Here is a 12,673-nt window from a genome sequence, read left to right as displayed (position 1 = left end):
ACGGTGATGCCAAAAGCCAGGCCTGCTGCCACCTTTAAAACCTGTGAAGTAACAAAGCATAAAAGCCAGCTGCATGAAGAGACTGACCTTTCTTTTTCTCTTGTCTTTTTGTCTTGGGGGGCCTGACCTTCCTCCTGTCTTGACCGTGTGTTTCTGAAGAGAGAGAATCCAGTGCGGTAAGTGTTTTGGAGCTCTTGTGGTATGTTTGGGGTGCTGGGAGGAAGAGGACAGGTCATTGTGAGCTCCTGGTGGTAGTGGGGTTGTTGTCATGAAATAGGAGTTGCTGTCACCTGTTGAAAGTGACCTTCAGTTGGGGACGCCCTTCATCTCCAGGCTTTAGGGCCATCATTTTTTAAATGAAGAGCTTGGGTTAAGTGAATTCTGACTTGCTGTTATATGAGAAACGATTAACTGGAAGATCAGCTGGGCAGCCCTGGATCCTCTGGGTAGATTTGTGGAGTCACTTACACTGACCCAGGACTTAGGACCCAGGGGTCCCTTGTCCTGGGCCAGGGTGCTTCCCTGCCCACAGCCCCAGGTTGGTTGCCTGCTCTGTGGTTCTGTATCCTCTTTTCCTCCATATGCCTGAGGTTTGTTTCTCCCTGTTCTGTGCCTTTTAACTCTGTTTTAGAAAGTGCTAGCATGCGAGCATTAAGGCCAGGCTGCCTGTGTGTCTGCCAGCACTGAGATTTGTTGTAAATCTTTCTGATCACACTGAGGCTCAGAGGTTCTGTTCTAGTGAATAAGCCTTCTGAATAAGCACAGTGGAGTCTGGATAAAAAAAAAATCCTCCAGCGATTAGCAAAGCTATTTTATTCCTCATCGCCATCCTTGTATCTGGGGGCATCTAATCTGTTAGATGCCTTTAGGATGGCTTTGGTTATTACCTTGTGTTAAGTGGGACTTGGAAGGTCAGGCAGTTAACTAACCATCTAGACAACCGCTTCCTCGGGCAGCTCCTCCACCCCGACCTGCCTTCCCTTCTCAGCCTCCCAATAGCAGCAATGGGCGAATCTGCTCTGATATTCTCAGAAATCAGGTCCACTTGGGCTTGGGAATGGCTCGGTACGTAAGAAAGGAATGGCTGAAGTAGAAAATCCATTTTAAATGCTTTAGTGTTGATCCTATAAGTGGTGGCGCTTTGGGAGAGGTGCATTGCCCAGATAGTAGGAGGACTAGACTGGATTCCCTGAGGCTGAGATCTGATCCCAGCTTCATGGGACATTGGTGTCTTCAAAATTCACTTTCTTCATCTGTAACTTGGGCCTAGTTCCTGCCCAAGCCACCCCCTCAATAGGACCTGGGATCCGAGAGATTACCTTGTTCACAGCACTGGTTGCACAGCCAAATAAGTATCTGAAACCTGGCCCCTTACTTCCCCCCTTCACATTGTCCATATCCCCAAGCCTAGTTGCCTTGGCCTTTGGCTTTGTGCCTCAGTCTGTGAAAGCTTTCTGCTAAAAGAAACCCATGGGGAACCCCCCAGGAGCGAGCTCTTCACTCTGCAACACTCTCCGACATCTGAGCCTGTCAGACAAAGCAGAGGGGGCACGCTTGGGTCACGGGAGAGTCTCATGGGAATGAGTCAGGACGCCATCCCAGGCTGGGCTGGGTGGGCTGCTCCGGGGTGAGGCAGGCAGGCAGGCCATGTGCATGTGGCAGTGCGGTCGAAGGGGGTGTAGACTGAAGTCATCAGCCCTTTGGAAACCAGGTTGTCAACAGCTGAGGTCTAGGCAGGAAGGACAGGGCCATGTCTGGGTGGGAGGCGGGCGGGCTGGAAGCCGTCCCAGAGGGGTTAGTCTGGAGTCCAATTAGAGGTAGCTTCATTCATATTTCCTTGCCTAGCTGAAGCAATAAAAAATACTTAGTTTTTTGGCTGCCTGCCAGCCAGAGGCGGGCTGGATCGATGCCGCTAAATGTCTGACATGACTCTCCTGTAGCAGCAAGGGTTTTCAGCCTGACTGCAGGAGAAGAAAGAGCTAGCTGTTTGGGAGCGCGGACTGGGTTGCGAGGAGAAACACGAGCAGCCGCTCCCCCCTCCCCCGGCCCTGCAGCCCAGTCCCCCGCCAGAGGAGAGGGCCAGCCAGCACGAGGGAGGGGGCTGGAAGCAGGGCTGCTTAGCACGGGGTGGCCGCCACTATGGGAGGAAATGAAATGAAATGACGGTGATTTTTCTGCCGGCGCTTGCAGCAGCTAATTGAATTGCGGCTGTGTGCGCATCGCCGCAGCTCTTGCCCGGCTGCGGGGAAGGTTGAGCTGCACTTCCATTATACCCTCCATTTTTTTCTTCAAGCCTTGATAACTCTGCCATTTTAATTTGCTTCAGGCAGAAACTTGGCAGGGAAGGGAAACCGACTTAGGAAGGGAAATGAAGGTCTGTGGCCAGTTCTCCTACCGCTCCCCCCAGATGCCTCCCATTGACTGTCCGCCCCTGTCCCTCCAAGTGCCCCAGGCCTGTGAGCCAGCACTGACCTCTGGGGAAGTGCGAGACCTGAGTGATGCTCATCCCTGCTGTCTTTCACCTCTGAATAGACGTCCCTCTTTGTTCCCCTATGGCTTCATCAGGCACCCTTGTATTGTATGGGGAGCTCAGCCAGCCTTTTTCATCCCTGCACTTGGGCTGCAAGCCCCTGGTGGGCAGCAACCGTATCTTACTCATTCCTCCATCCCCAGCATCTGGCCTGATCCAGGGCAGGTGCTCGGGGAAAGCGGGAGTGTGTGGGTGAGTGAGGGACTGTGTCTTCTCGGTACCTTGAAAAAAGGGCACCTCAGCTGCTTCCTAGAGGGATGTGGGCTCTGGTCATCTTTTGGCACAGAGGTTTGCCTGCAGGCACCCTGTAGCTCCTCCCTCCCTGCATACCAGCCACCACGGTGCCCAGTCCACCTGAGGGCGGCGCTCTCATCTTGAGGACAGCTTTGTGGGAGTGTTGCTCCTGTGTGGGTAGGGGTCCACTGCCCCTTCTCTCAGGCCTCTCATGTCACCCTGTTCTCCTCCTGACTTTATAGTTGCGGGGAGAACTTGAGCTCACTAGGCTCCCCCCGGCCTGAAAAGTGTGTGTTTCCTGCTTGCTGCCTCCTGCTGGGGATGTGGGCAAGAGTTCTTGTTTCCCAGGACCCCCACTTTCCCATCACCACATGGGGGATGGTTCTACCTGCCCATATGCCTTTCCCCGTTTTTCAGAAGGAAAGAGTCTGTGACCTCTTTTGGTCTTTATTACCCGGGTGTTTCTCTATAAAGCTGCTGAAGGTCACGTGGCTGAATAGGGGGCGTTCACACAAAATGCCAAGTCGCTCACCTACACGTAGAAGGCCTGTTGGCAACCCAACGTTCTTCCCTCTCAGTCTTCTCTTTCCTGTCGGGCTTAGCAGATGAAGTATTGCTCACAGCCCAGTTGGTCGGCTCAGATCCATCTTCCAAGACTGAGTGAAATGCTGCTTATCCCTTCTTTGAGCAAATATGTGTGACAGGCACAAGCTAGGCGGTGAAGGCAGATGTGTCCCCTTGCCCTCAAGGAGCATACAGTCTCATAGCCCAGAAGGCACATGACTCTTAGCATTTAATTATTTCATAGCAGTGGCATTGCTATGCGAGAGAATCTTGATGCTCTCCTGGCCTCTCCCCGGGTGGCCTAGTCCAGGGCAGTTGGGAAGGATTTCCTAGCAAGGCTCCAGTGGGGCTGAGACCTTTAGGACACACAGGCCATTTCCTCTGACCTCCTGACATACTTAGAGGTGTCTCTGTATTCTTGCTTCCAGAATAACTCGGTGTCACCTTCAGAAAGCCTGCGGGCCAGTGAGAAGCACCGGGGCTCCGCAGACTACAGCATGGAAGCCAAGAAGCGGAAAGCAGAGGAGAAGGACAGTCTGAGCCGATATGTACGTTTGAGGGTGTGGCGGGCACCACTGGGCTTGTAATGGGCAGGCTGGGGGTAAGGGAGAGCTGATGGGGCCTGAACCCTCTTGGCATCAGGGAGTGAGTCAGGAACACACGTGGTGGCCTTGGTGTCTATACACACACTGAACACGTGGACCACACCCTGGAGGGAGTGGATGGTGGAAGGTCGTTAAGAACTCTGTGGGGTTTGGGGAGAGCCATGGGCCCATAGATGGGCCAACAGCCTTTGGCTGCCATCGCGGCTCTCTAGAATCCCTGGCACCCCACACTGGACATGGTCATGGTGTCTGTATGGGGCTCAGACGCATCGTAGAAAGTCTCAGCTGGACTTCAAGAGAAGAGACTGACCCTATCACCCACAGTGATAGAGATGACAACATGGGACTAGTGCATTTACTTGTGAATGATGCAGCTATAATCCCAGCTGGAAAAGTATCTGGCTTCAGAGAGACAAGTGACAGGAGCTTAGAAGTATAATGGTACAGTTATTAGGCTGCCTGTAGGCCCAGGATCAGAGTGATCCCGCAGCTGGGAAGACGGTGGAGGAAGGTGAGGAGACTAGGAGACGGTGAGGAGGAAGGCCAACTGGTGGGGTAGGGTAAAGAGAACCTGATCTTTGGACTTGGCCCAGGGTCAGCGTCTGGCTGGTAGAATTAGGGTAATTTGGGCTCGGCGGGGGTTAGGGAGGGCATGGCCTCTTCTTACTGGCTTCTGTCTGGGTTGCAGGACAGTGATGGAGACAAGAGTGATGACCTGGTGGTGGACGTTTCCAATGAGGTAAGGGTAGGCCCGGGGTGCTAGGTGGGAGTTACTGTGTCATGATGGCTATGCCTTCATTGCTGGTAGCCTAGGCTGGGCAACGAGGCTTTGGTGTTGGGGCATCACCTTATCAACAGGCTGGGTATTTGGGCCCCGAGGGGTTGCTAGAAGGGTCTCCAAAGAGAAAGATCCAAGCATCCCAGGGGAAGGCCTGCTTTCACTCTGCATGGTACTCTAGTAAGCTCTGTATCCCCACTCATGCAGCTCTTGAGGTGGGGGTTTTAGGCCCCCAGGGGATCAGCCCCAACAGGGAAGAGGAGCCCAAGAGGTTCCCCACAAGGCTCAGATTGGTGTCCTGAACTTACTTGATTTTGAGAGGTCACCCTCTACCCTACCCTTAGTTTTTCATCTGTGGGACAAAGCGGTCAGGCTAGATGATTAAGACCTAGTTACCTTGATTTTGGTCCCCGAAATCTCTCAGCCATGCTCTCCTCCCACCATCTGTGCCACCCCCTCCTACCCAGAGCAGGAGACTTCAGGATGTGCTGTTAAGTGCAGCTCTGTACCCTGTGTCTTTTTAGGACCCTGCAACTCCCCGGGTCAGCCCTGCACACTCTCCTCCTGAAAATGGGCTGGACAAGACCCGGGGCCTGAAAAAGGATGCCCCCACCAGCCCTGCCTCCGTGGCCTCCTCAAGCAGCACACCTTCCTCCAAGACCAAAGACCTTGGTCATGTATGTGGGGTCTGCTCCTGGTACAGCAGAAGCTGGGAAGGGGCTGGTGAGGGGGGGATGGTGAGAGAAGGTTCTGGAAAAGAACATGGATTGGGATCGTGACCACTTACTGGCTGTGTGCTGTGCTAGTTAGTTCACTTTACTAATCAGCTTTAGTTGCTACTTTTTAAAAGTGGGAACAAACACTGTAGTCCTTGCCAAACAAGGTTGGGCAAGAATTGGGGGGCTTTGGGGTAGAAGGTTCAGACCTAGGGCTTTGGCACCTGGCGACTGGCACCGGCTGCTGTGGCCAGCTGCAAGTGCCAGCTCTTAGGAGAAAGGGGTCTTCATGACTTCCCTTGGTGTCTGCATCTTCCATTTTCAGAATGACAAATCCTCCACCCCCGGACTCAAGTCCAACACACCAACTCCGAGGAACGATGCCCCCACTCCAGGCACCAGCACGACCCCAGGGCTCCGGTCAATGCCGGGTAAACCTCCAGGCATGGACCCGATAGGTATAATGGGTAGGCATGATGGGGCTCTGTCAGCCGTGCTTGAAGGGAGAGGGTCTGCCTCAGGCTGGAACAGAAGTCCCATGGGTGGGTCATAGCATGGGGCTCTGGTGCTAGGTGGCACAGAACCAGTGCAGGGTTTATACTGGGTCAGGCATGTGGAAGGACAGGACACTATGGTCTGTTCCCAGTGAGGGTTCTTTGAGGCTGACCAGCCCCCTTCTCTGGGCCTTTGCGTCCTGCTCTATAAAAAGAGAGGGCACGTCTCTTAGCTAGAACTTTCTTGAGCTGTGACAGGGATCCCACTTAAGTGGGTTCAATCCGAGAGGATAGCCTGGAGCAGGCAGATTGAGAGTGGAGTGATTGCTGCTCAGCAGACGTGGGCGGGTGGCCTGCTTTTGTCCTGAAGGAGGGGTGAGGTCCATTCCCCTTGACGACCACCTCTCCACTGACACCCTCCTCCTCGCAGCCTCGGCCCTGCGCACGCCCATCTCCATCACTAGCTCCTACCCGGCACCGTTTGCCATGATGAGCCACCACGAGATGAACGGCTCGCTCACCAGCCCCAGCGCCTACGCCGGCCTCCACAACATCCCGCCCCAGATGAGCGCGGCTGCTGCGGCCGCTGCCGCTGCCTATGGCCGATCACCAATGGTGAGCTTTGGAGCTGTACGTAGACCTTTTGGCTCCTTTTTGGGGGGGAGAGGGGCGGGATCTGAGCAAGGAGTGGGGGTTGGTGGGGGAGGCACTCCCTGCATACCGAAGGGGACCCTTGGTCTCTGCCCCAGGCAGCTGCCTTGAGGGAGGGGGGTTTGGGGTGGGGTGGGGAGGCATTTATTAGAAACAAGTGGGACCATACACACTTAGGAGACAGTGGCCATAGATCCCACCTCTGCCCGTTGGTCACCATGTGACTTCTGTAATGCCTCCTCCCTTGGCTCCCCCTTTCCAATGGGAAGTAGGGCTGATCCCTGTCTGTCTAGGTTCTTTGGAGTAGGAATCCCCGTATGAGCCCAGGGACTCCCATGTAGCAGAGGTTGGCAACTGTGGCTGGTTGTCTTCTGTTGATGAACAATTCAGATTTGGGTGGTGGGGAAGAGGGGTCCGCTTTTAAGAGCATTTCTCTCAGTACACCTGTACCTGTGTGTTCTTTCCACATGACGGGGCCCACCGCGATACCAGGGAAGAGAAAAGGCAGAGGCAGGGACACTTGGGGGTGTCGAGAATTCTGGTTCAGAGCTAGGGTTCTGGACTTCCTCGTCCCTGTCACTTAGCTGGGCAAGGCATTTGGCCTTCCTGGTTCTCTGCTTTAATCTGCTTGACGGAGTCTGAGGAGGCAGCAGTGTGTGTGCAGGGCCCAGGAAGAGGTGGAGGAGGGAGCTGTAGGGGAGGGGATGAACGTGGCATCCCTCACTAAGGGCTCGCCTTGTCTTTGCCTTACAGGTTGGCTTTGACCCTCACCCCCCAATGCGGGCCACGGGTCTGCCCTCAAGCCTTGCCTCCATTCCTGGTGGAAAGCCGTAAGCTTCGGTTATATTTCTTGCTTGCTTCTTGGGAAGGGCAGGGGAGGGCACCTTCACCCCCTAACCCTGGCCCCTGACCCGCTAAAGCTCCCCAGAGGGAGGGGGTCTGCCCCTTCAGAGGAACTTACAGGCCAGGTTGCAAGTACTGGGAACAGTTGCCTGTTCCTTCTTCCGATCCCAGGGGCTTCTTCTAAAGGGGACCTGAGTGGAGGTTGAGGGGTGGTCCCTGGGTTCTGAAGAGAAGCACTAAAGACATTAGCATTTCCTCACCAAATGGCATGAGCTGCCCTGACCGTGGGGGCTCCTTTGGGCATTGCCCCCAGCTGGCACCCTTGGGAGCCTAACATGCCTGGCAAACGTGCTGGCTGAGGTGTGTGTTTGGGGAGCAGATATCCCTCCCTAACAGTCCTGAGGGCTTTTAGAGCTGATGGGAAGGGGCATTTCAAGCCATATGTGGGGCTAGTGACTGGTTTGGAGCTAAGGAGCTTGGGAGCAGAAATCAAGGTTGGAATGTGGAGCAGGCCCCACCTGGTGGAGCCAAGCCAAGGTGGAAGGGGGTGACTGGGTTCCCTAAGATTTGGGGAGAGGGAACCCTGAGGCAGAGAGAGTGGGGGTTGAAGGAGGTCCCAGTCGAAATGGGCTAGACCTGTGGAGCCTGGGAGAAGCCCCCAGTGGGAGAAGACCAGGGATGGCCCAAGTGACTCACCCTTCTCGTTCTTTCAGCGCATACTCTTTCCATGTGAGTGCCGACGGGCAGATGCAGCCGGTGCCCTTTCCCCACGACGCCCTGGCAGGCCCCGGCATCCCAAGGCATGCCCGACAGATCAACACACTTAGCCACGGGGAGGTGGTGTGTGCTGTGACCATCAGCAACCCCACGCGACACGTCTACACAGGCGGCAAGGGCTGCGTGAAGATCTGGGACATCAGCCAGCCGGGCAGCAAGAGCCCCATCTCCCAGTTGGACTGCCTGGTGAGGACCCTGGGGCTCGGGCATCTCCTCTAACTGGCAAGCCGGGCAGGGCGGCAGCTCGTCCCACCTGGCCTGCTTCCTGCCCCCTGCGTGGGCTGGGTGACTTGGTGTGAGCTGGCTCACCTCATGGAACCCTCGCTTTGCCGCCTCAAGAGGGAAGATTCTGACCTCCTGGGGCTGGTGAGGAGAGACTGAAGAGCTGTGTATGGGCTGTGTCACAGGGTGGGGGAGGGCAGGCTGTGAGCAGGGGTGCTGAGGGTGTGCAGTGCTGCCGGACATGACTGGTCTCCAGGAGGAAAGGTTAGGCTGCACTCAGCCTGGGCCCTTCTCCTTCCAGAACAGGGACAACTATATTCGCTCCTGTAAGCTGCTCCCTGATGGGCGCACGCTCATTGTGGGAGGTGAGGCCAGCACGCTCACCATCTGGGACCTGGCCTCGCCCACACCCCGCATCAAGGCCGAGCTGACATCCTCAGCTCCCGCCTGCTACGCCCTGGCCATCAGCCCTGACGCCAAAGTCTGCTTCTCATGCTGCAGCGACGGGAACATTGCTGTGTGGGACCTGCACAACCAGACCCTGGTCAGGTGAGGCTGCAGAACGCGGCAGGAATGCCCTGTCCTTGGGGAGTCTGCACTGGTCGTGCATGGCCTTGCTGCCGAGACTGCACTTGTCCCAGGGGCTATTGGTGGCCAGAACAGTGTGGATGAGGGACACCTAGGTCAAAAGACAGCTTGGCCTGCCTTGTGCAAGTGGGCAACTCTGTGCCAGATGCTGGTGTGGGCAGACGATGGAGGTCTGCTTGTTGCAGGAGCTGGCAGAAGGCTCTGGTGTGTGGAGAGAGGCCAGCCTGTGGCAGGTCTGGGAAGGCAGAGTTCAGATTGACAGATAAGCAGAAAGGGGTGGTGGGAGAACCCAGAAAGAGATGGCTTTGCAGTCAGAATATAGCAACAGTGTCACTAGTGGTCAGCGTGGAGGCCTTGGCAGCTAAGCCTGCTGGGTTTCAATCCTGCCTACTTGTAACCTTCCACAGGTCACTTAACCCCTGTTCTTCCATTTCCCTTGTGAACTAAGTAGAGTGAAACTGTTCCTTAGAATTGGGCCGCAGCGCAGTATCTAACCAAACATGGCTCTTACTGTATACTTTGGCCTTCATATGAAGAGTCGTGTTCCTCTTGGGCTTATGGCTTCGATCCCTGCAGGGTGAAGGGGATGGATTAAGAATGGGAACTTCGAAGACACTGAGTGTTAGACTGACAGGATCTCTATGTTATACCCCTCACCCTCACCCACACACACACACCCCCACACACACCTCCCCCCCTTTCCCCCCCCTCCCCCGCCCAGACCTAGCTCTCTTGCAGGTTCTCTAAGGGACTGTGGCACATGGTGCAACCACTTCTGGGCCTCAGTTCCCTGTTCTGCTCAGAGGCAGAGCTGGCCTGCTCCCAGGCACCACTGCAGGTTCCCTGGGGCTAATCATCTTCCTTGCTTGGCCTTCATAGGCAGTTTCAGGGCCACACAGATGGGGCCAGCTGTATAGACATTTCCCATGACGGCACCAAGCTGTGGACTGGGGGCCTGGACAACACAGTGCGCTCCTGGGACCTGCGGGAGGGTCGGCAGCTGCAGCAGCACGACTTCACCTCTCAGGTGTGTGGCCCCAAACGCCCCCCTCCCCCAAGAGTGGCATCTTCTCTTCCCTCCCAGGGTCCCAGTGACCAGGTCAGGGGCAAAGATGGTCATTGCAAATGGGCGTGGGGCCCACTGAGCTATCTGGGAAGGGTTTCTGGAGGAAATGGTAATGGTAGAGTTCACAAGCCCTTGGCGTTCCGTTCCCAGCTTCCCTATTATTGAGCATTTTGGCCTCGGTTTCCTTTTTTTCTTTTAATGGAACTTGCTATTGGAATGTTTTTTGAACTTATTTATTTTTATTTAAATATATTTTACATCATTGTTCATTTTTGTGCAATGTTTGCTTTCTCCTCTCAGGTGTAGTCCCCATAAAATTCCCACCAATTCACCTGTGCACCATCACTATAGTCCCTTGTTTTGCGCCTTCCCTCCCCTGTTTTGCCCCCGCCCCGCAGAATGTCTGATTTATAATAGCTTGTTAATTTTGGTTTTTTATTTATTTATTTTTTTCCCTTGATCCCTTATTTGGTTCCCCTATATTCCTCCTGTAAGTGAAACCATACGATATTTTTCTTTTCCCTTCTGGCTTATGTCACTGAACATAATCCCTTCCAGCTCCATCCGTGTTACCGTGAATAGCATGAGTTTGTCTTTTTTGATTGCTGAATAGTATTCTGGTTTCCTCATTCTTAGGCTGGGAACAGTAGCAGCTATTTGTGAGCACTGGAGACAGCTCCTCTAATAGCCCTCACCATCCACCTGGCTCATAGGAAGCATTCTGTAATGCCACCAATTATCATTTTGTTATTTTTATTATTCACTTTCATATCTTAATTTTAAGTATTTAATATTTTGGCATTTCACTTTCTTAATGAAAGGCAAAAGTCAGAGACGGAGATAGTGACTTTGAAAGTTGACATCGCTGTGCCACCTCCAAATTTGAGTCCTGGCTCTACCACTGGAGTCAGTACCCCGCTGAGCCTCAGGTTCCTCACCTATAAAATGAGGGCACAAAGTGACATCCCCTGCCCCTGGGGTGGTGGACTAAGGGAGAGGGGAGCTTCATTTTGCAAATGGCAGGAGTGGCAGTGATATTGGAGGGAGTAGCCCTCAGGGTCCCGGAGCGAGGCCTCCCCTACAAACTCTGCAAGTGCTGGATGCCAGACTCAGCTGTTCTCCCCTCTGCAGATCTTCTCGCTGGGTTACTGCCCCACTGGGGAGTGGCTGGCCGTGGGCATGGAGAGCAGCAACGTGGAGGTGCTGCACCACACCAAGCCCGACAAGTACCAGCTGCACCTGCACGAGAGCTGTGTCCTCTCCCTCAAGTTCGCCTACTGTGGTGAGCCAGGGGACCCGGGCCTGGTGGGGGTGTGGGAGCTCCTGAGGTGTCTGGCTGGCCCACAATGTCCCTATGAGAAGCACAAAGCTTACAGAATGGGTCTTGGATCCAGGCCTCCTGTCCCTGACTGGTATCCTTCTGGTGCTCGTACCCCCACCTTTGTGCCTTAGATGCAGATACTGCCACAGGGCACCAGGTTCCCCTGACACCAGGCCAGACTTTACCAACCTGGGGCAGGGGAATGGCACTTGCAGCTCCGCAGGGAGGTCGTCTGGGTGGTTTGACCATGGGCATTAAGGTCTGGTAGCCCTGACTGGAAATGTCTGCCCCTCTACTGATGAGCCATGCGGCCCTGAACCCCTTGTCCTCTGAACCCCATGGCCTTTTTCTGTGGACTGAGAATAGGAGGGCAGCACTGCCACATGGCTTGGAGGGAATGTTGGTGTGTTAACACACTCACGGTCTTGACAGTGCTGGGGCCGGGTCTCCTGCCTTGGGTTTGCTTGTTTCCCACACTGGACGCTCTCTAGTAGAATATAGAAGGATCAGTTCACCTTAGTAGCTTTAAAAGGAATCTTTGGGGGAAGTGTAGTAGCTGCAGTTAACTGCAAATGCTACTGCTCCTTTTCCAACCCTCCCCTTGATTGCAGAGGCAGCATTCTTACTGCCTGCGTGGGTCTTACATGACTTGGTTACAAAGTGCCTCTCGGGCCTTCCTGGTGGCACACAGAGTTAAGATGCAACCTATGGAGCTATCCTCAGCCACTGAACACGAGTTCGATCCCCAGCTGGCCAGGAAGAGACCCACATGACACAGCAGACCTCTCTTGACTCGCCCGCTGCTCCCCTCAGCAGTGTATTTCAGTCAGTCTGCCTCTTCTGCTCCTTGCTCTGTCTCCGGTGAATCCTCTCACCCCCCACACCTCTGACCTGTGCCCCAGTTCTTGTATGCATAAATAAATAAATTTTTTTAAAAAAGCGCCTCTCACAAGAGGAGTGCGGTGTGGCACGCCGCTTAGCAGTTCACGCCACATTTCCATGGCAATTGACCATGCCCGGGATAGGAGGGCTGGCTTTGGAGGGCAACAAGGCCACAGCTTGACCCTTCCCATGCCTCCCACCCACAGGCAAGTGGTTTGTGAGCACTGGGAAAGATAACCTTCTCAACGCCTGGAGGACCCCGTATGGAGCCAGCATATTCCAGGTATCACCTGCCATTCCAGTGCCTGATTCTGCCCGGCAGTGGGGGTAGGGGCAGGGTGGTGGGAGGCAGATCAGAGACCCTGCTCTGGCCTCTGCCAGCCCCTACCTGATGGGGGTCCA

General features: G+C 54.7%; 1 protein-coding gene across 16 annotated transcripts in view; it reads left to right on the top strand.

Annotated features, from left to right (window-relative positions):
- TLE3 (TLE family member 3, transcriptional corepressor) overlaps window positions 1–12,673 on the top strand; it is a 46,639-nt gene that overhangs the window by 32,744 nt on the left and 1,222 nt on the right. For 4 of the 16 annotated variants that reach the window (XM_037502823.2, XM_037502824.2, XM_037502819.2 and 1 more), the window contains exons 8-19: window positions 160–176; window positions 3,757–3,876; window positions 4,622–4,672; window positions 5,236–5,388; window positions 5,753–5,894; window positions 6,352–6,551; window positions 7,326–7,402; window positions 8,129–8,378; window positions 8,716–8,963; window positions 9,882–10,029; window positions 11,200–11,350; window positions 12,478–12,554. In XM_037502823.2, the coding sequence (XP_037358720.1) occupies window positions 160–176; window positions 3,757–3,876; window positions 4,622–4,672; window positions 5,236–5,388; window positions 5,753–5,894; window positions 6,352–6,551; window positions 7,326–7,402; window positions 8,129–8,378; window positions 8,716–8,963; window positions 9,882–10,029; window positions 11,200–11,350; window positions 12,478–12,554 (1,634 nt within the window). The remainder of the gene's footprint in view (window positions 1–159; window positions 177–3,756; window positions 3,877–4,621; window positions 4,673–5,235; window positions 5,389–5,752; window positions 5,895–6,351; window positions 6,552–7,325; window positions 7,403–8,128; window positions 8,379–8,715; window positions 8,964–9,881; window positions 10,030–11,199; window positions 11,351–12,477; window positions 12,555–12,673) is intronic. The other 12 variants (XM_037502831.2, XM_037502832.2, XM_037502822.2 and 9 more) reach the window with 5 other exon arrangements.

This window comes from Talpa occidentalis, unplaced genomic scaffold (assembly GCF_014898055.3).
Source record: "Talpa occidentalis isolate TD23 unplaced genomic scaffold, MPIMG_talOcc4v2.1 talOcc4.11, whole genome shotgun sequence".
Classification (NCBI taxonomy): Eukaryota; Metazoa; Chordata; class Mammalia; order Eulipotyphla; family Talpidae; genus Talpa; species Talpa occidentalis.
This window is presented reverse-complemented; position numbering and strand designations above follow the sequence as displayed.